The 23,482-nt window shown below is 39.0% G+C and overlaps 1 protein-coding gene and 1 long non-coding RNA gene across 2 annotated transcripts in view; one reads left to right on the top strand and one right to left on the bottom strand.

Moving 5' to 3' along the window:
* The window catches only part of LOC132206047 (uncharacterized), a 37,109-nt gene extending 33,910 nt beyond the window's left edge, over window positions 1-3,199 (bottom strand). The window contains exon 1 of the long non-coding RNA XR_009442775.1: window positions 2,203-3,199. This is a non-coding gene — a long non-coding RNA (uncharacterized LOC132206047). The remainder of the gene's footprint in view (window positions 1-2,202) is intronic.
* A 944-nt stretch (window positions 3,200-4,143) lies between these two features.
* Window positions 4,144-15,307, top strand: zbtb43 (zinc finger and BTB domain containing 43). Its single transcript, XM_048558514.2, has 2 exons — window positions 4,144-4,222; window positions 11,271-15,307. Exon 2 carries the CDS (start codon window positions 11,274-11,276, stop codon window positions 12,705-12,707), a length of 1,434 nt encoding a protein of 477 aa, XP_048414471.1. The 5' UTR covers window positions 4,144-4,222; window positions 11,271-11,273; the 3' UTR covers window positions 12,708-15,307.
* Window positions 15,308-23,482: the final 8,175 nt, after the last annotated feature.

Consider the following 23,482-nt stretch of genomic DNA (forward strand, 5'->3'; position numbering starts at 1 on the left):
CTGGAGGGTTTGGTTGGTGGTTAACTGGGCCTGGTTAACTGACACACACCCACCCCCAAAAGCCTTTCTGCATAGCAGGCTGGAAAAGGAGGAGACACTAGGTTGAAAGACAACACACTTATGACATCCACCCTGACATGAATTCTGCTGAGGCCAGCTTGGGGTGACGCCCAACCAAAACGAATCAAGGGCAATCTTACTTAAATAAAACTCCTTAACTCAGCCCTGGTCCCCAACCTCGTGACCAGCAGTTAGAATTCATCATTTTTCTCTTGTTCGTTCTGCTTCTTTAACAAAAAGAGCAAGATAGTTTTGCCAAGATAATAAAATGTGAGGCTGGATGAACACAGCAGGCCAAGCAGCATCTCAGGAGCACAAAAGCTGACGTTTCGGGCCTAGACCCTTCATCAGAGAGCTTTGATGAAGGGTCTAGGCCCGAAACGTCAGCTTTTGTGCTCCTGAGATGCTGCTTGGCCTGCTGTGTTCATCCAGCCTCACATTTTATTGTCTTGGAATCTCCAGCATCTGCAGTTCCCATTATCTAAGATAGTTTTGCCAGTTAGCTGTGCAGCTCGACACTTTTTAAATGTTGTAAATTTTTATTAATTACTCATTAAGGATCAAATTATTGTTTCATAATTGTTTTGCTTGGCCCATTCAGACACATTCATCATTGTGACAAGTGTTATCTTTCTAATATTTGCTCTCTGGACCCCAAGTGAATGAAAAATTGCAATGTGACTGCTGATGTGAAAGGAATAGACGAGCCTGCTTCGGGTACTGAAAGGAAGGAAAACAAAAATGTACTCAATTGCAAAATCATAAAATCATAAAGTGCATAAATGATTGTTGGAGTTTATTTCCAGGATTATGAATGTCAAAATTGTAAGGAATTGTATAGGGGCCTGAGCATCATGGGCTATGAAGGGATTTCTGGCAGAATCAGACAGGATGTCTGGTGGGACTTACATTGTGTTAGGACCAACTCATGCCATAAACAAAATCAATGCAACTTGTACAGCCAAAAAAGGTAGGATTTGGCTCAATTTCTTTTATTTACAGAAAACTTGACCTGAAGTCAAAGTACAAACTGCAGCTGAACATTAGCCTTTCAAAAGGAGCAAATTATATCCCAAAAATCTGAACCCCTCCCTCCTGCACCATCTCTCAAGCCACACATTCATCCTGGCTATTCTTTCATTTCTGCACTGACTAGCACGTGGCACAGGTAGCAAGAGATTACTATCTTTGAGCTCCTACTTTTTAACTTGGCTCCTAACTCCCTAAATTCTGCTTGTAGGACCTCATCCCATTTTCTACCTATATCATTGGTGCCTATATGCACCATGACAACTGGCTGTTCACCCTCCTCCTTCAGAATGTTCTGCAGCCGATCTGAGACATCCCTGACCCGTGCACCTGGGAGGCAACATACCATTCGGGAGTCTCGTTTTTGACCGCAAAACCGCCTATCTACTCCCCTTACAATTGAATCCCCAATGACTATCACCCTTCCACTCTTTTTCCCACCCTTCTGTACAGTAGAGCCAGCCATGGTGCCACGAACCTCGCTACTGCTGCTTTCTCTTGGTGAGCCGTCTCCCCCAACAGTATCCAAAACGGAATACCTGTTTTGGAGGGAGATGATCGCAGGGGACACCTGCACTGCCTTCCTGCTCTTCCTCTGCCTTTTGGACACCCATTCCCTTTCTCCCTCAGCAATCCTAATCTGCAGAGTGAGCAACTTGCTAAACGTACTATCCACGACCCCCTCAGCATTGCGTATGCTGCAAAGTGAGTCCATCCGCAGCTCCAGAGCCGTCATGCGGTCTAACAAGAGCTGCAGCTGGACACACTTCCTGCAAGTGAAGGAGTCAGGGACATCAGCCCGATCCCTGAACTCCAACATTGAGCAAGAGGAGCACAACATGGGTGTGAGATCTCCTGACATTGTGAAACTTAACGTAGATAAATGAAAAAGGAACGAAAAAAGTTATTAGCAATCACACGATATATATAAAGAAACATGAAATAGAGAAAACCTTACCTTGTCTACACACCACCGAGTCTTTTTTTTGGTTAGAGGAGGAGGAGCGCGGGTGGGAGACACTACACGTGTAGCGTCTCGGGTTCAGCCGCTGCCCAAATAAATGAAGACCGCTCCCGCTCAAGGTAAGCTTTTTAAAGTGGGAAAAGCCTTACCTTCCCGGCAGCCTCCTGGTGCTCTCTGTATCTCTCTCGCTCTCCTCCCGAAAATGAGAAGTCTATAATGATTATGTATTTGGAACAAACATGCAAAGTATCATTTCTCTCACAATGGAAATCTACTGTGAGAGATAAAAATTTTAAGACCCAACACTTCCGTAAGATATCGATCCATCGGCATTGTATTCCTCCTGGCTATAACCTTCTGAAGGAAGTTATTGTTCAATACTTTGAAGAAAATAGTCTGTGATTACAGCACTGCATTGGGTTCCAGATAATTGCTCCTGGTAATTGCTCAATCTTTCAACCACCAAAATGATATCAGATGGATTACTTTTTGCCTCACAGTTTGACATCCCATTCTTGAGATTATCTTATAGAGTTATCTCCTTTCTTTTGATCTTTTTCAGTTGTTTCCAGGTGTGTTGCTTCGAATCGGTTTTACAGTATCCACTTGTCACATTGCTCAGATGTTCCAAAGGAGAGAATATCAGCTGTTCCTCTTAAGGATCCAGAAGATAAGAGCATGACTATGCTTACTTACTGCTCCATTTATCTATTTGTATGGAAAACAATCATTCCTAATGGTATCAGAGATTTTCCTAATGGTATACTAAGATCTATGGTACGATTTGTAAAGACACAAGCAATGGCCGATGGTTTTAGGGTTAAATGACAGTAAATGTTCAATAGATACCCCTGAGGTACTTTCACGAAAGTACAACAAGCCCTCATTTGTCAACTTGTAACTGGTTTCATGAAAAATGCAAGTTTACATGAACTGACTTTAATTGAATCGCGTTTTCCCAATAAAACCAATATAAAAGCTGTGGTTATGTCTGTAGGACCTTTCTAATTAGAAAAGAAGCATTAAAATGTTACATCCTCTAAGCTGAAATGTGCTAAATTGCTAAAGTCTAACCATTGCTGATGGTTAAGAAACAACTTATAAAGTAAAATAAAGAACGAACAGGATGGTGCAGCTCACTGTCGATCCTGCTTCCCACACTGCTTTAGCTGCTTGCTACATATCTCCCTCTCTGACCAGACCCCCAACACTGACCCTCTCCCCCAAAATGTGATGAATAAACTAATTACACTAGTAATTACAGAGAAATGACCCTTTGAAAATGCAGTGGAGGGACAATGGAATCTTGAGGAATTCCTAGCTATACAAATGCAAGTTTTTTATTCACTCATATATGTAACACATCAGGTGTTAATACATTCAATGTCTTCATCACATGCATGTGCAGCATTTTGTTTGCGGCAACAGAATCTGTGGAATCCTGTGAGGAGCCGGGTAATTTTGAAGGATTTTACAACACTATGCCTATGCAGGTTGAGTAGGCCAGACTAAGGTGGAAATAAAAAACATGATATACAGAAGTATTTTTTCCTTCGTTGAGAAATCCAGAAGCAGGAGTCACAGCATTAGGGTACAATAAGCTATTTAAGACAGAGCTGAGCAAAAATTCCTTCATTTCAAAGTGTTGTGAACCGGTGAAATTCTCCACAACAGAAGTGCGTAGATGCCAAGTTTATGAGTATATTCCAGAAAGGATTTTATTTTTCATTAGATTTTTAAAGACATCAGAGGGTATGGGGAAATTGGGGCTGCGGTATTGAAACATCATATTGAATGGTGGAGTTGGCTCAAATGGCCTTCTCCTTCGTATCTATGAACCATCCGGCTTTCCAAACGACTAAGAAAGACTTAGGTAGGGATTCTATCATTCTAGATACTTTCTTAGCTGTAAAGGTGTCAAGGGTAGGGGGAGAAAGCGGAAACGGGCATTGAGGTTGAGATCATTTGGAATGGAGGAGTAGCTCGATAGGCTGAACGGCCTGCACCGTGATCTTGGAAGATGAAGGGAACATGCACGCATGCGCACCAGCGCGTCCCGTTTGTTTACACGGTGTGCGTGCGGCAGCGATCACGTGAGCGGGTGACGTGTACGCGAGGTGCCGAGGCCCTGCTGGCGAGGCGAGGATTCAGGTGAAGGGAAGCTCACAGGTGAGCAAACGGGTGTGCGGGTCCAACTCTCCCGGTCCAGGGGCGGGCTTCTCAAGCCAGGCCGACTGCGGCGTCGGCGGGGGTGAGTGAACGGAATCGCTGATTGACTGGCAGGCATGCCAGGCCCGTCTTGGCCCGGCCCGCCCTGCCGCTTTGTCCCTGTCCTCCCTCGGCCCGGCTGACGTGAGGTTGTCAAGGCCCCATCGCACAAGAGAGACAGAGAGAGGATTGTTGACGTCTCGGAACGGAGCGCGCGAGCGTGTGGTTGTTGGGAGTCGGGGGGGGGGGGCGTGGGGATGGGGACTACCGTTTTGATTGGCCGGCTGCTGAATGAGAGACAAACCCCTCACTGAATTGGACCGCGCGTCGTCATTAGAAACGGGCGGGGTTATCTGATGGGCGGGCGGGTAGCGAATCAGGTGTCGGGTAAGGCGGGTCGCTGCTGCCCGGGATGAGGCGGGGCTTGATTTTCCACTGATTATCAACCGAGTCGTCTGAGAGTAGGGGAGATGCTATTGCATAGTACTTTTTCTTCACCACCACCCCTCACAATTCCTTTCCCCGACCCTACTTCGTTTAATTATTATTTCACAAGGAATATGCGGTTACGTACTCATTGTGACAAGGATTTGTTATTTGACATCTAATCTGGCCAGTTGCAAATCATGAGCTCAAACCCACTAATAAATTTTCGTTCTGCAAATGTACGAACTTTAACGGACTATTCAAAAGAACAGGAGGCTATTAGAGTTCATTTTGATCTTCGCAAGTAGGTTGTTTTGAAAACTTGCACTACCCATGATGAAAAAAATGAGATTCTCATCTTGTTTTATATTTAGGAAATTGTTTCCTTATTTTGAATATGGAGGCTTTGCAATGGAAATTTCATAAAATACCTATTCATAGCTCTTTGGTAAATCACCTGTCAAATGGATAACCTTCACCGTTCTCTGTTGCATATTTCATGTATATGTGATCCATTCTGATACTGTTCGATGTTCCATAAAGAAGACGCTTCCACCAATTTGTTAAATGTTCATCTGGTAATAAGTGTTATTAAACATCTGAATATTGGACAATGTTACATATTACCATCTTCATCTCTTTACATTTTCAGTTTTGCTGAAACAAAGATGCTTTTTGACTTGCTCTCATCTGGAAAATTTACAAGACCAATAGAAAATAACATTTTATATTGTAGGAGGAGTATGCTGATTGGTTGGCAAGTAGTCTCTGGTCAAAGCATTGTCATGGAGAATGCATCAATTACAGTTTGATAGAATAGAAATCTTCAGTCTCGCCCGGTTATAGGTATGATTTGAAACAAGCTAGTGATAGATTTCCACTTGTAAAGAAAAGATTGAAATGTATGTATGCCTGATACATAAGAAACTATGTACTTTTTCACTGTGTCAACTAAGAGTGAAATGAAATGCAGCTGAAGTTGTGACAGTTATATTGCGATCATGATTACTGAATCATTTGGAATCAAATGCAAGGCAAAATCAGACTGTGCTGTGAAATCCTGACATACCTTTAAGCGTAGAACTTCAAGTGCACGCTCTCAATTACCATGCACTAATAACCTAACATTCTACTTCAGCCAGAGTTTTAAATTTAAACTCCATTCAGCGCTCTAGTTAGGGGTTTAGAAAGTTGTGTTTTCACGTAGTGAACATTGAAATTTAATTATTGAAGAATGAATTGAACTCAAGCACAACTTAACATGAAGCCTGGTTCCTTGACAACTTAACATAAATACTTTAGCATAAAGTTTTTTTGTTTTTTTTCCCACACTGTGTTAATGTTATGCTTAATTAGCGTGGTGAATCCCTGTTCCAAATATAATCCTGTAAATTATAAGAACACAGTCCACCACTACTACCTTCTGAAGGTAATTAAGAATAAGAACGTAGAAGTTAGGAAATGAGAAAAAAAACCAAGATCCACCTGTGGGTTCTTCTACTACCCTCATAGTTGCAAGATACAGTAATAATAAATTTGGAGATTGAGCAAGAGATTGATCACAGTAATCTATCTACAATAGACCCAGACTTGACACTTGAAAAACCCCTACCAAATGATATCTTTTAAATTATTTGTATGATGCATTCCAAAATGTCATTTTCTGAAAACCATTTGAATTTATGTTTAAGTAATTAGGACCATTTCCGCCATCTCTATAAGGAGTCTGTTACCTCTGTTGATCATTTGCTCATTGAAACAGTATTCCCTCAAATTAGTTTTGAATTTAAATCCAGCATAAACCATATCCTCTAGTTCTCTGTCTGCCCAACGTGAAATTGCTCCTTATGGCCTACCTTATCTAGATTTTTTAAAAAAGAATTCCAAGAAGATCATTTCTGTCACCCTCTGACCCATTTTTCTGTCAGAATATGCCCAGTCTATTTAAATTCTTGCTGTAGTTCAAACTCTCCAATCTTGCAAGCAATATTTTGCTCTCTTCTGTACTGAATTGTGAGAAGTATAACTCTACTTAGTATTCTGAGTGGTTGCACCAATGATTTTACCTCCATATTGTTAATATAAGGGAACCCAATTACAATCTGCAGACATAATCATCATCTATGTGGAACATTCGAATTCTACTCCACTACTAATTAGGTAGATTCCTGCCTATTATTTTTAGGGTAAATTGCTTGGATGCGAGTTTCATGAGAAAATAAGTTTGTAATCTGTGTTTGGATGAAATGGTCCATTTTTAATGTTGAATATCTGATACCTGGATAGCTTTTGACATTCACTTTTTAGCTGATGTAAGGAGACAGTCTCGGTGCTTTTGTGTGGAATTTTTCTGCAGTCTGGATTCCTTGTCCAGGAAGCATTGGAGACGGTGCCATACCTAACAAGGCATCACGATGAATCTCCTGCAGTACAGTGGGGTTGAAATGCACTCTACTGATTATTCATGAAAATGCAGATCTTTTGAAATACACTTTGAACATAGAGACCTGCTAATGGCAGTATACAGTGTTTTTAATACTTAGTTAGCTAATTGTAAGTTTCTTTACCAGTGCTCTTAGTCATCTTGACAAAACAATTTGCCACAATGTTTTGTGCCATCTCTAGGAGGAAATTATTTATATTGATTTTCTATTTAAAGCTCTGGTACCCCTCTGATTTCAACAGTAATATGCTGATTCCATACTATTATGTTTCCTGACATTGATCCAGTTATAGTGTTCGACACCTTGGCTAGAGGGAAGAGGAATTTGCAAGAATTGGTGGATGTGGGTTAATTGGTCAAATTAAAATGAGAAATGATGATGTATGATCAAAATATTGTTTGCATTAGCACCAATATTTTTAGATGTGTTATAATTACAGGAACCAACATGGGTACTAATAAAGGTAAACTGAGAGGACCATATCTTAGTTATTAAATGACATCAAGCTTGAAGATTATGTATTGTGTGGAGTGACTGAGAGAAGAGTCCCAGTTGAGGCTTAGGAAAGAATGAGTTTTAAGTCAGATTCTTTGTAATATGTCTTGCATTAAGTACAATACAGATGTAGATAGGTTTTCAGCAATTCAAGCCAAGGGTGTGCAGATAGGGCTACTTATTTACAGCTTAAAGTAAGGCAGATTCAGGACAACAGTTGGTTTTACAGTGTCATTGAAACAAAGAGATCCTGACAGCAGTAGAGATTAACCACAAGATATTGATTGTCAGACGTTTGGATTTTCCTCATATTTGTCTCAAAGTGCAGCAAGTACTTAGAGCACCCTTGATGTGGGGAATTTTAAATTCAATTACAAAGATGCATTCTTCCACAAATGTATTCTCAAGCACACATTCTATTGAAATAAGTGCCCTTATTTTTGAATCTTACATAAATGAGCAAATTTAGAACCCAATTCCAAATGAAATTGCTGCTAAAAATCTCTCACAGATATCAAAAATTGAATAGGAACTGATGCACAACTGGGTTGTTCAAATGGCACATCATGAGCAGCTGCTGAACCTATTCAGAGACTATCCATAGATTTTAAAATTTGATTAGTAATGATGAATGAACTCGACTTCCTCCAAATCCATCTTCATTAGAACACTGTAGGAGCCCAGGCAGTGAAACGGGATAGAGAGTTACAATGACAAGTGGCTCAACGCTCCAGGTCAGTTAAGTGGACAGATTGGAGTTGCTCAGCAAAGTGATCACCTAATCTGCATTTTTGTCTCCCCATTGTTTAACGAGACTACATTACTAGCACTGAATACAGTACTGTATAATATGTTGTACTACAAGAAAATCAATACTTCCCCTGGAAAGAGTGTTTGGGCAAGAACTATGGAAGTGGAGGAATTGAATGGATAGATGTGGCAGTTCATGCACTTGAATGGGAAGATGCTAGGAAAGGAAAAGGGGCCTTGCGGCGAGGAAGGATGGACTGGTTTATAATTGATGGACAGTCGATTTGGCGTGTTGGAAAAGGGGGAAAATATATTTGCTCTTAAATTTTATTGCTTTCAACTTGTCAGAAGGCGACAAAGTAAACTTTTTCTGTTCACTTTTTTTTCTGGACCATCAAATTAATACCATTAAATGAATAAAACCAACAGCTAAGAAACATAAATTTTTATTAAGCGTATTCAACATGGATCCAAGAATTTCCATCTGTATCGTTAAATTTGAAAAATAATAGTATTGTGAATTCTAAAACTGAAACAAATTATGTACTACGTGACAGTTATATTGAGATTGTCATTCAGCTCATGAAAACCTGCAATCCTGCCCTAAAGATGTACGAAACTGTCACTGGACATTATTGTACATGTTCATCTGTGAGTATTTCCATAGCTAAAACTCCAAAATTGAAACTTTCTAACTGTGGCCCTATTTCGGAGCAAAATTCAAACCATTATTTTAATTCTAAGTTGTGCTACGTTGGTAAATTTAGATATTTCACCTCACAGAGAGTAATTCCTTGCTGGCAAATTTGCCTTACAGTCCATACAAGTACAGGCACAAGGATTTTTGCATTACGAATTGAAAATAATTTGTACAAATAACCCCAAGAGTTAGTAACTGTATGCAGTTAGCAGTTTATTTTGCCTTAGACAGAATTGAAACTGCCAACATTTTGACTGACCTATGAAATCTCATGCTGTCTATAAAATTGTGTAAGAAATGTGGAAGTAAAATCATCATTTGAAAATAAATAATTTAGGAAAGTGTTTTGAAAAGGAAAGCAGTGTTCATGATATTGCATTCCTACATGAATGATCCAGATTTGGGTTGGATGGAATAAGTATCTTTAATTAAAAATTAATTATTTTAAGAGAGTTTATTTAACATGGGTCAATTTGATATCATTGGATCTTAAAATAATTGCTGTAAACATATGTATAACTGCTCTAAGATTCATTGTTCAGTGAGAACCTAATGCTCCCAATTCTTAAGTGTCAACAGCTCTAATTTAACATAAAGAAGTACTGTGAATAACAAAAACAAATATGTATGATTACTTCAGCATTCATCCAATAAAATGGTGCAGTGTCACTTTTTTAACCCAGAAATTGGCGTAAGTATCATAGCAGTTTCAATATGAGCAGTATCAATATAGGCTGCGAATGTGGTTTGACTCTGTACGTGGACAAATTATAAATCTTTCCACTTGTTAAGAGTTTCCCAATTATTGAATGCAGATATCCTTAATTCTAAAAACAAATTATAATTATGGATGTTTTAATTATTTCAGTGCATTATATGACTTGCTGCTGTTTTTTCTCACTCCGGGAGTTCTAACCCCCGCCCCACCGCATTTAGCTCTGTCACTATAAGATGTTTGCAATGCGAAGAAGTCAGCCCAGACCTGATCTTCAAAACTAAAAGGAAAGATCTGAATTGGAAGCTTATGGATTTGATTTGTGTTATAGACTTATACACCACGGAAATAAACCCTTCTGTCCAACTCGTCCATGTTCACCAGATATCCTAAACTGATCTAGCTGCATTTGCCAGAATTTGGCCCATATCCCTCTAAACCCTTGCTACTCATATACCTGTCCACAATCCCTTTAAATGTTGTAATTGTACTCACCTCCACCTCCTCCCCGGCAGCTCATTCCATATGTGCACCGTGGAAAAAGTTGGCACTCAGGTCTTTTTTAATGCTTTCACCTCTCACCTTAAATTCATGTTTTGCCTCCCTTAACCTGGGAAGAAGACCTTGATTACTCATCCTATCCATGCCCCTCATGATTTTATTAACCTCTATAAGGACACCCTTACGCCTTGGACACTCTTGGGGAGAAAAAGCCCCTGCCTATTCAGCCTCTCCCTAAAATCCAAACCTTCCAATTTCGGCAGCATCCTTGTAAACTTGTAAGAGTTCAGAAAAGATTTAACAACAGCTTTCCAATAACAGGGAGACCAGAATTGTATGCAGTATTCTAAGAATGGCCTCACCAGTGTCCTGTACAGCCACAACATGACGTCCCAACTCCCGTACCACATGCACTGTCCAATGGGGCAAACGTACCAAATGCTTTCTGTACCACACTGTTTACCTGCGACTCCTTTCAAGGAACTATGCGCCTATACCCCGAGGTCTCTTTCTTTGGCAACATTCCCCAGCCCTGGTTTGCCTTTCCCAAATGCAACATATTTACATAAATTAAACTCCATCTGTCATACCTTGGCCCATTGGCCCATCTGATCAAGGCCCCTTTGTACTCTTAGATAACCTTAGATAATTTTGGTGTCATCTGCAAACTTGCTAACGATACTCCCTATATTTATATCAAAATAATTTATTTTAGTGCGAAAAACAGTGGCCTCAGCACCGATCCTTGTGGCACACCACTGGTCAAAGGCGTCCAGTCCAAACAACAAACCTCTGCAACCACACTGCTTGCAATGATTTGAGGCTTTAGTTTTGACCTTCAATAAGACTGCTTTGTTTGACAGCAAATAGTTAACAAAAGGTTTCTGAGGCTAAGACTGACCTTTTTGAGTATTGACATTACAGTAACAGTTTTCCAAAATCATGTTTAACATATTTATTGTTTTATGTTTTGAACAGTACATGCTTTCATCTACAATGGAACTAGCAACTAATTTTTTTCATGTGGAATTCCCAAATTTTACAAATACTCTTCTACAGAAGTTAAACCAACAGCGTCAAGAGGGACAGTTATGTGACATTGCCATTCAAGTTCAGGGCCATTTATTCAGAGCCCATAGGGCTGTTCTTGCTGCCACTTCACCTTATTTTTGTGATCAGGTACTACTGAAGAACAGTAATCGAATCCTTCTACCAGATGTAATGAATCCAAAGGCTTTTGAAAATGTTTTGTTGTTTTGCTACACAGGAAAACTTGTACTACCAGCCACTGACATTGTTAGTTACTTAACAGTGGCAAGCTTTCTTCAAATGTGGCATGTTGTAGATAAGTGTACTGAACTTTTAAAAGTGTGCCCAGCAGTTCATTGCCGGAAGTCTAATCACTTGAATGATCATCAGTCACCCAGCAGCAGCAATTTCAATGGTTTGGTAGAACCTTCAGAACTTGGGGCTGTGGGGCAGCCTGATTTTCATAAAAGTTTGAATGGGGGTTCAAAACCTGAAAATGGCGAAGAGAGCCCCAAAGAGGATGATATGTCACCGCCCCAGTTAATGGATCATGACAACCTTCCTAGCAATTCTTCCGGAGAACATGATCATTTAAGTGCAGAAATGAGCAGTCAGGATGGTGAGGAAGGAGCAAGCGATACTGTAGAGTATCCATACACCAGGCCAATCTATAGTCGACCTAGTATAATGCCTCAGAAGCGGTGGGTGTATGTGAAGCAAGAAAAGTTTGAAGAGGATTACGGTGATGGAACAACATTCCCTCCTGCTGAAGAGCAACGTATCTCTGAATCAGAAAATATTACTCAGGCTGAGCCAGTGATCCAGTCTTCTAGCATTGACGACAGCTTTAATGTTGTTGCTGCCAAAACCCAGGAGATTTTTAAAGAAGCTCATGAGCATAGTTCTTATGATGAGCAGGTTGATTACTATGGTTCATCACTGGATGAATTTTCAGCTGATCGGGGAGAGATAAATGTCGACGGCCACCATCAGGACCCTTTAATGGCAGCTGAAATGCAGGTGAATCGGTTGCCAGGCTATGGTGTTGAAGCTGAACTAGGAACGGGTGTCAATGAAAAGAACTCGCACTCTGGCTTCACAGCTGTTGTTTACAAACTTTACCCTTGCCAATGTGGCAAAAATTTTACTCACAAGAGTCAGCGAGATCGGCACATGAGCATGCATCTAGGTCTTCGGCCTTATGGCTGTGGTGTTTGTGGTAAGAAATTTAAAATGAAGCACCATCTTGTTGGCCACATGAAGATCCACACTGGCATTAAACCCTACGAGTGCCACATCTGTGGTAAGAAATTCATGTGGCGAGACAGTTTTCATCGTCATGTGACATCATGCACTAAGCTGTATCAGGTACCTGATGTTCGCTGACAAAGCTTATGGGCCAACTAGCTCACTGAATGATATAAGGTACTTTATATAGTGAAGACATTTCAAGTGCTTTTGACTCATTCAATGGTGTTCTCATATCCAGTAGAAAATCAACAGTCTCAGTAGTGACAGCCTGGGCATCAGTTGAACTGTATTTTGGTACCATGACAACACTTAGTTACTTAACCAAAACATTTTTCCAGTCGTGTTACTTTTAAGTATTGCACAATTATGTTGTCTTTGATGGATTGAAATGAAGAGTTGAGCCTTACATATAAAATTGAATGGAAAGAAGAAAAAGCAAAACCAAGAATAGACTTTGGTATTTTGCTAACGTGTTGTAAGCTCCATTTGCACACCAATACTGTTGAGTTAGACTGGGAGTATTATGTGTAGATATGCTGCTCAACTCACAAAGGCAATTCTTTGTAACAGAGGATTGAGGTAGCAGCTTAAAGTGACTTTGGTTTCCATGCAAGTGATTAAAGGTAAAAATGAAAATTGACCACAATCATTTGCTGTTTGAGAGGGTCTGTGTGGACATGACAGACCAAATGGCGGCCTCCTGTATTGTAACCAATCTAGGACTTTATTCTCAAAGGCTGAAAAGGGCACTGTTGTGGTAATTCCATTTGATTTACTGTGTTCTTGAGCCTAATTCTCAAAAAAAATTATATCTGGGCCTTGTGACTTTGCAGTTAGCTCAGACTCCTGGTGTTAATTAGTTCTAAATGTGATCTGTATGAGTAGGCCACACATCGGTTTGCAAACAGCATAGAAATGCAAATTACAACAGCCATTAAAACTTCTGAACTTTCAGAAAGACTTTTTATTTCAGATGTTGGATAATGAGAGCAACAGTTCAGGAAAAATCTTTGAGTAATATTGGAATATTTGACATAGTTGCAGTGCAAACTTCAGACTTGGCTTGGTTGATACTGGCTTTATGTAAGTAAGTGTGCAGCGGATTGACAGTAACAAAGGTAGTTGATTGATAGGTGTTTTTTATTTATATACTGTATATATTTGCAATTGTTATATCTTCAGCAGAGTAAATATTGAACACAATTATTGGATAATGATTATCCGTCAGTCTTATTGGTGGTTTAAATAATCAATTATTAGTCTGATAAGTAAAAGATTCCTTTCAAGTAAATATTGCTCATACAGACATAGGCTCTTGAAACTGTGACCCAATAATAAGACAAACATTTTTTGGAGGTAAAAAGATCGCTTTCTAGCAACCAAAGCCTAGAGTGCAAGATTCAATGGAACAGCTTTTGGTCCAATCAGTTGATAATTAATCTCCTTGTATGTGTGTATAGGGAAGTATCTAAAGTTCATTGTTTTCTTGAAAATGGCCAGCGATGTTCTGCAGGAATTAAACAGTTGTCAATTGCACATCCATTCAGTGATTTCCATTGCCATAATTAGGCTGTAGGATTAAAGGGAGTCTGGGTATAAATACCTGTATGTTGGGATTTTAGATTGCAAAAGACTGCAAACAGTTGAATTTTAATTTGCAATAATTGTAGCAATAGTTTAGCTATAAACTACCTTGACCCTGAAGTGATGTGATAAACATATATAATTGCAAATATAGTGCTTCCAATCTGCTACAGTTTTACAACTTTTCCACAAAGAAATAATATAATCATTCCTCCGTATCCATGAGCGTTCCTGAGAACTCCTGCAAATGATGAAATCCACCACCGCAAAGCTCGTTTAAAAAAAATTTAAAATATAGCAAAAAATGTGATTTTTGTCCACATGTTGATTTTCGTTAACTTATTTTTTATCCGAATAGATGAATTCTCAGTTTGTGATTTTGTGGATACAGAGGATTCCTGTTATTGCAAGTGCTCTCTATAGAGAACTGCCACTTGTGTATTCATATCCATTCATTCTCAGTAAATTGAGTCTTTAGCTGGTTTGACTCTGAAACATGTTGATAGGAATTTGAAACTAGATGTCAATCTGATGCCTGAGCTTGGAACTTTAGAATGTCGTTGTTAATGGATCAGCCGGATTGATTTGTTGGTAGGATGTGGAAAGATAGGTTTTTCAGCGGAGATCGGTTGACATTGACCAAATTGATAGGTGGCAGCAAGCTTGCCAGTATCTTCTGCTGGTAAGTTGCAGAGTTGTAAACTGTCCAAAATTTAGGAATGCCCTAATACAGACTTGATGGTTTCTAACTTTGCCGGGATTTTCTGGACTTAGTAAAGCGGCATGTGCCACAAGAGGGAAAGAACATGTTATCCATAATTAGTTTCTGCCCGTTATCAAGAGTCTAAACTGATTGGCTTTTTAAAAATTCAACCTTTGTGAATCACAGCAATATCTTAAGTTAAATGGCGAACTTGAAGGTGAAATAGGTACGTAGTCTAAATTACAAACTTGTCATGGATTTTCAACCAGGCATAAAATTGGCATTGCAGATTGGCTAACCCCGCCATGCGAGAAAGCAGCTAAGATACCTGGTGATAATGGGAACTGCAGATGCTGGAGAATCCAAGATAACAAAAGTGTGCAGCTGGATGAACACAGCAGGCCAAGCAGCATCTCAGGAAACTTCAGCCCTCTAATGAAGGGTCTAGGCCCGAAACATCAGCTTTTGTGCTCCTGAGATGCTGCTTGGCCTGCTGTGTTCATCCAGCTCCACACTTAGATCACAAAGATACCTGGTGTTGGTTTGAATGTATATGAAAATTGGGCTGTTTCCCTAGCAGATAACAAACCTGAAATATCAGGCCCTCGGCCGAGTAGCCAGCTTAAAGTTTACTCCATTGTACTTCAATTAAGGATTGCTGCTCAGCTTCAAGTACTGAAACTTCTAATGGCTGATTATGTCAATACACATATTGGATCACATAAAGCATTATTGATATGAATCACCTGAGTCTGCCCTTCCAGTACCAGCAGGATTTATCAAATGTCACGGACAGTATGATTGGTATGAATTGGAGTGAGAAAGAAAGGATCAGTTTGTGCCTTGACAATTAGAGAGTGACTTAAGTGTTGTTTAATCCTTGAATTCCATTGCATGTCCTTTCTTGTGACTAGTTAATTCTGGAATAAAGCTACATGCCTGGCAACTTTATTTGAACTTATTCAACACTTTCTACACTATACTCCAGGTCAGAATCATACAGGCGTGCATGATATAACTTTTTTTTCTTAAAAAATAAGGACCCTGAGAACAAAATGCCCAAGATAGTTTATACCCCACCACTATTTTTTCAACATTAACCGCAGGCTAATTGCAGAGCAAAGGCCAGCAGCTTTTGATTCATTTGTATATCTTAATAATGTATTTATGAACACAAAACTAGTCTAGTAGTGATTTATAAAGTGCCATTTTAAAAATATACAGTCCATGAAGGTACTGGATTTCTGTTATCAGTAGTACATGGCTAAGTGATTTAATATTATGAGACTTAATTCCTTCTCTTATTTTAAATTAAGGTCTCCATTAGACCTTATCAAAACAATTTTTATAATCACTTACTCGCTATTGTGTTTCACTGAAAAATTCCAGCTGGTTATCTTTACTTGGGGTTTCTTATTAGAAAGTACAAACTTGACATTTGGTAAATCTTTTGCATTTTTTCCTCTCTCTCTCTCTCTCTCTCTCTCTCTTTTGCTCTCTCTTCTTCACCACCACCCCCCACCCCCCACCCCCACCTAACTGAGGGATATAGCACCTGCATACAACACTCCAAATACTCTGCTTCTCATTTGAACTTTAATGATTCTGTGTGAATGTATTACAAGTAACTAAACTGTCCTGAAATGAGTGGCTTCTTCATTATGATAATCTGCACTTAATTGCACACAGCTAGTTTTATCACATTGTCTTATTTCAAATATTGTCCTTATTTGATTGCTAGTCTTGCATATTTCTGACATCTTTTGATTTTTATGACAATGAGAATAAAACGTGATTTCCCCCCCCTACCCAAAACACCTGCATGTTCTCCTGAAACAGGTTTTGTTGCTGTCACTGGTCACATGGTTCCCATTCTGTTCTAGCTTTGATGTTTTTAATAAAGATGTGTAGCTCGGTTGTGGTTGGAGTTGTTGGCTGGTTAACTCAGCTGACTGGTTTTCACGCAAGTATTTCATCTCCCTTGTAGGTGACTTTGTCAAAGCTGTGTAGCCCCCGTTGAAGCACTGTTGTTCTGTCAAGCTCTGAATTTCTATGGCCTGGTCTGTCATGGTGGCTGTCTTGTTTGCAGTTTTGGACTGTAGTGGTATGTAGATGGGTGCCCACCATGACAGACCGGACCATGTAAGTTCAGAACGGAACAGAACAACAGTGCTTCAGCGGAGGCTACACAGCACTGATAGAGCACTGAGAAGGGAGATGAAATGTTTGCATGAAAACCAGTGCGGCAAACCAACCAACAACTAGATTCTGGCTTTGTCAAAAGTCACACGATGCCAGGTCATAGTCCAACAGGTTTATTTGAAATTACAAGCTTTTGGAGCACAGCCCCTTCTTCAGGTGCAGTGAGAGAGGAGAGCGCACAGACACATTTTATAGGCAGAGAGATAAAAAGATCATACAACTGGTGTGTGTGCAGTGTCAGATAATAAGTTTCTGCAGGTGACTAAGAAGGTGAGTGAAGTGTTTATAAAGTCCATGTCAGTGTTGTGCTGTCATGACAGTCGGGCAGAGCGATAGGAATATGCAAAAGGTGACATCTTAGTTGAATGCTAAATTGTAGGTGTGATGTCTCGTTTAGAATCTGTCTCAATTTTCTAGAATTGGCCAGGTTTTATTTTGAAAGCAGGAATTTATAAGATGCCACACCGATTGACTGTTGCTACAAATCGTGTAGTTTTTTTGAGCAAAAGAGAATGTATCTGCAAGTGGATGAAATGATTCACCCCATAGGGGTGTGTGGGGGTGCGGTTTGTGTGAGAGAGAGTCTACCTTAATTAGTTAGTATGGATTTGAATTTCTTCTTACATGTTAGAGTTTAGAAGGTTGAGGGAAGATCTAATAGAAACTTACAATAGTAATTTAATATTATGAGACTTAATTCCTTCTCTTATTTTAAATTAAGGTCTCCATTAGACCTTATCAAAACAATTTTTATAATCACTTACTCGCTATTGTATTTCACTGAAATGATAATGTATGGCTTAGAAGGGGTGGACGCTAGGAAGTTGTTTCCATTGGGGGGGAGACGAGGACCTGGGGGCACAGCCTTAAAATTAGAGAGGGTAAATTTAAAACTGAAATGAGATGACATTTCTTCAGCCAGAGAGTGGTAGGCTTGTGGAATTCATTGCCACGGAGTGCAGTGGAGGCCGGGACGTTAGATGCCTTCAAGGCAGAGATCGACAAATTCTTGATCTCAAAAGGAATCAAGGGCTATGGGGAGAGTGCAGGGAAGTGGTGTTGAAATGCCCATCAGCCATGATTTAAATGGCGGAGTGGACTTGATGGGCCGAATGGCCTTACTTCCACTCCTATGTCTTATGGTCTTACACTATCACTTTCACGTACACTCTACACTCTCTCTCGTGTGCCCTGTACTCCCTCACACGTGCGCGCTGTGTCTCTGTCACCCTCCCTCTCTCGTAAACATTCTCTCAATCTCGTGCATGCTCACTAACTCTCTCGCTCTCGTGGACACGTACACATAAATCTATGTTTGTGCAAAGATGTTTGTTTATTTGCAGGTACATTCTATTCTGTCCAAAAAAACACCATTTGTAGTCACAGGCGGTCAGTGTGGCATTTTATAAATTACTGCTTTCAGAATAAAACCAGCCTGATTCTGGGGAAGTCTCTTGAGACAGACTCTGAGCAAGACCTCACGCTTACAATTCAGTGTCTAACCTGAGATGTCACCTTTTGTGTGTTCATATCGCTGTGCCTGATTGGCATGACAACACAGCAATGACTTTGACTTTATAAATGCTTTACTCACTGTCTAACACTCTTGGTCATTGGCAGAGACTTCTTATCTGACACTGCACTCACACCAGTTGTATGATCTTTGATCTGTCTGCCTATAAACTCTTTGTCTGTTTACTCGACTCTTTCACTGCACCTGACAAAAGGGGCTGTGCTCCGAAAGCTTGTGTGATTTCAAATAAACCTGTTGGTCTATAATGTGGTGTCATGTGACCTCTGACTTTGTCTACCTCAGTCCAACACCAGCACTTGCACATTGTACTGGCTTTGCAAATGCCATTGATGCCATTTTTGGGTATATTACTGGAGTAATACCTTTGTATAATATGACATTAATATTGGAAAAAACTGGTTTGTAAGTAACATTGGCATAATGAGTGGCTATATTTCAGCTAAGACTTGTTTACACCTGAACAATATTTTGAATCTGTTACTATTCCATCATTTCCCCTTTTCAGCCATTTTCATCTTTATTTGAACTAATCTAAAATTAAATGTATTAAAGGTGGTAAGTAAACGTGCACTGATTATTTTATTAGATTACAGAATTTTAGTTTATCAGATTTTGAAATTGATAGTTTATTATACCATAGAATAATATAATTGATGTTAGACTTTTTATATATAATAAAAATGATGAGTTAAAACAGTTACTGTTTTCCAAGGCATAATTGACTGACCTGGTTACCAACAAAAGACTTATTGCAGAAATATAGAAAAGCATACTTTGAAGCATTTGATCAGTGGATTACAGTAGTTGCAATAATTGACATGATCATCTTTTGAAAGACATTCTCGCATTATAACTTCAAAAATGTGACCTATTCTGTGATAAATATTCAGTATAACTCCATACAGTGAGTTTCCAACAGCTATCTTGTCTGTGTAAAAGCTATGTAAAACTGTGTGTTAAATTGTAATACTACCAAATATCAGATGTAAAAGTTTCAAGTGCTAGCTGCAACAAACTTAGGTTGTGTGAAATGTATTTACGATAGTTATTTTTTGATGCCAAGTGAAATTTCAGTGAATTTAAGAGTTACTCTCTATTGCACATCACTAGTTTGTCAGGTTTCCCATTGTGTTAAAGTATTGTTATTTGTGTGTTAACATGGCTAAGCTTTGAACGTCATTAGTTCAGATATCGACAAAAGGTACCATGCACGTTAAGCACATTTCTGGTACTGGGCTTGAGTCATTATGAATGACTCGGGGAATAATCGTGATGGCGAATTAAGGTATTGTATAGCGAAATGCTCAGAATGTACTATTTTGTGATTGTTGCTTGTGAACTACGCTATATATGACAATATAATCACTGAATATAAGGTGGTAAATTTAAACTTTTGTTTTCATAATTGCAACTTTGGTTCTAAATCCTGGTTCTTTATTTTGATTAGATATTACAAAATGTATGTAGCACTGAGCCTCAACCTGAGTGGATAAATAGCATTTTTGATTTTAAAGGTCAAGTAACAAGAAGGTAATTCTTCCTTATTTTATTAGTATGAAGAACAAGAAAACCTGTGTAACTTTGCTGTCTAACATAATGTTATGAATAAGAGATGTTTATATGATTGACCTTCAAATTACTTTGTCTCCTTTTGTAATTTTCTTCAGCCTATGAATCAGTAATGATGCTACTAATTTGGTGCATGTTATGAAAGGACAAGAATAAGCTAACATTTTGTCTCTGAAAAACCTATTTAGTACCTTCCTTAATTTCTTCGCTTAGAAAACAATTTCAAAGTATGTTTAGCATTGGGACTACCAGTTACATAATATACATAATATAAGCCAATTGCAAAAAGAAGTAGAGAAGTTGTGCATTGAGGAAATTTTGACATGTGATGCATCTTGTCATTTGACCTTTCTAGCAAAATGCGAAGCAAAGATTGCAGTTTATTTGAAATATTGCAGTTCTCCAATACCAGTGTATATTAGAAAATATTAAAAAAGAAACATCAAATTGATATTATCTTCACATCTAGTTTTAAAATCAAGCGGGTCACTACATGATATTCTCTGTTTGTTTAACCTATGTCAATTAGGTTTTCAGCTATAAATGGTTATTCTTTCTGAACAATTGATATCAAAGTTGTTTATTAACTGTTAAGTCACAAGTGTTCATGTTTTGTCTAATGTTATTTAAAAAGTGCTGTCAATGTGAATTTACACTGAAACTAACCACAATAATGTCAGCTATTATGTGAATCTACTTTTTTTTCTTTTTGTGGTTTATTCTTCTCTTTATGTTCTGATAAGTATACAGTATGTGGCTTGTTTATTTAAATTGCCAATGCTGTGAGTATTAACTTCTTCTCATAGAAGAAACTGTGATTGTTTGTATCACTACATATAGTAAAATAAATGTAAACTGACTCGGATAATTTGCTTGCTGGCTTGTTCCAATTTTTTCCCAAAATAACAGGACTCTATTTATATCAGAAGAGCCACATAAAATTTATTTCTTTTTTCAAATTTGTGGCAAAATTTGAATTGAAAAGATATCTGGTCTTTGGTTTAGATTATGTCAGGTTCTGTAACATGTATTTAATATTCCTTAAACTAGAAGAAGTAAACTTAGAGGGAAAAATTTAAGGATAAGTCTTGGCAGGGCAGTTTAACTAAGTGGAATGTTCCTCCCATATGGTGTGGGAAGTCAGGGTGACTGTGCAGGAAGAGTCTATGGCGGCAGCTACTCAAAATCTGCATTTTGAAGCTGGACTGGTTGTTGGATTCACCGGAGCACCCACAAGACTAGATTTTTGTGGAAAGCACATAAAGTACAGCGATCACGCTGCAGGTATAGAGTGCATGGGCAGAAACTTAATGGGTGAACACCAAACAGGGGAAATAATACTAGATAGATAGCACAGGAGTCTCCTAGGTCCAGGTCCCCCTGCTAATAGATATTTTCATTGCAGATGCTACTGGGGGAGGTGGCTGTCACTACTTTTCCCTGAGAGGCCAAGACCACAGTGTTGCAAATGGCTGGATAGGTGAGGGGTGGAATGGGTACAAACAAAAAGGTTGAAAGCAATAGGGATAATGGATTCTGTTGTAATGGGAACAGATAGATGTTTATGCGGCTGCCAACACAGCACCAGGATGGTCTGTTGTATGTCTAATGCCAGGGTCAAGGATTTGAATGTGTGGTTGCAGAACATTCTGAAGTGGGAGTATGAACAGCCAAAAGTCATGACCCATGTTGGTACCAATGATACAGGGAGAAGGAGAATGGAATCCTGCAAGCAGAGTGTAGCAAGCTAGGAAATAAACGGCAGGACCTCAAAGGTAATAACTCAGGATTATTCCTCATGTCACATGCTAGCGAAATCAAGAACAGAAAAATAGATAGGATGAATATGTGGCTGAAGAAATGGTATACGAGGAGGGATTTAGATTCCTGAAACATTGGGACTGATTCTGGGAAAGAAGAAACCTCTTCACATTGCATGCGTTGCCCCCCAGGACAGCAGGATTGTTATCCTTGCAGGGATAGAGTAGCAGGAGCATGTGAAGCTGAGCTGGTAGACGCAAGAAATGGAAACAAAGATGAAAATAAAAGGTAAAAAATTAGAAAGCAAATATGGAAGTCAGGGGAAAGAAGGGTTATCAGCAAATCAAGCCCTATTCCAAAAAAGTTGTGTAAAAATGTTAGCTACACCCCTAATGGTCCTGCATCTGAGTACATAGAGCATTTGCAATAAGATAGTTAATTAACAACATAAATTGCTGGAGATATGGCTACAGGGTGAACAAAATATTCAAGAATATTCTGTATTAGGAAGGACAGGTAAAAAGGAAGGGAAAGTGGGCTAGCATTGTCAGTCATAGATGAAATCAACAATAGTGAGAAATAATATTGGCTTGGAAGACAAGATGCAGAATCAGTCTTGGTGGAACTAAGAATCGACAAGATGCAGAAAACACTAACAAATGTTTTCCGTTGGCCTCCAAACTATAATGGTAAGCCCTGGAGCAGTTTTAAACAGGAAGCGGTGCATGTAACAAGTGGGCTACAAAAATCACAGATGACTTTAATCTATATGTAGACTAGATAAACCAGATTAGCAATAAAACCTTATAGGTGAAGTCCTAGCTCTCTACATTCTGCTTGCGGGATTCCACTCTCTTTAGCTATATCATTGGTTCAAGATCTTTTTGACATCAGTGTGCTGAAGAACCAATGAGGAAACAGCTATTTTAGATTTGGTATTATTCAGTAAAAAGAGATTAACAAATAATCTTGTGGTATAAAACCCTTTGGTGAAGACTAACCGTACCGTGATAGAAAGTGAAGTGGTGGAATCCAAACCTTGGGCCCTACATCTAAACAAAGGGAACTATAAAGATATGAAGCATGAGTTGATTGGAATAGTTTGGTTAAAAGATCGAAAGAGTCACATAAGGTTGCTAGAAAAAAAATAGCAAGCCTGAGAGCGCCGTAGAATTCAGCAAATGAGGACCAAGAGATTGATTAAGTGGGGAAAAATAGAGTATGAGAGTAAATTTGCAGAGGATATATAAGCAGATTGTAAAAGCGTCTGAAAGTATGTGAAAAGGAAAACATCAGTGAAGATAAGGGTTAGGTCCCTGACAGTCTGAAATGGCAGAATTGTTTATGGAGAAAAAGGAAATGGTGCTAGTACAATTAAGAATCCACTTTTGCAGAAGACACAAATAACGTCCCAGAAATGATAGGGAAGCAAGGGTCTATTGATTATAAGTAATTTATGGAAGTTATTACTGGTTTTAAAAAAAGAAATACTTGATGATAAATTCCCAGGGCTTGATAATTTACATTCCTGGGTACTAAAGCAGGTGGCCATGAAAA

Source organism: Stegostoma tigrinum, chromosome 29, assembly GCF_030684315.1.
Source record: "Stegostoma tigrinum isolate sSteTig4 chromosome 29, sSteTig4.hap1, whole genome shotgun sequence".
Taxonomy (NCBI): domain Eukaryota; kingdom Metazoa; phylum Chordata; class Chondrichthyes; order Orectolobiformes; family Stegostomatidae; genus Stegostoma; species Stegostoma tigrinum.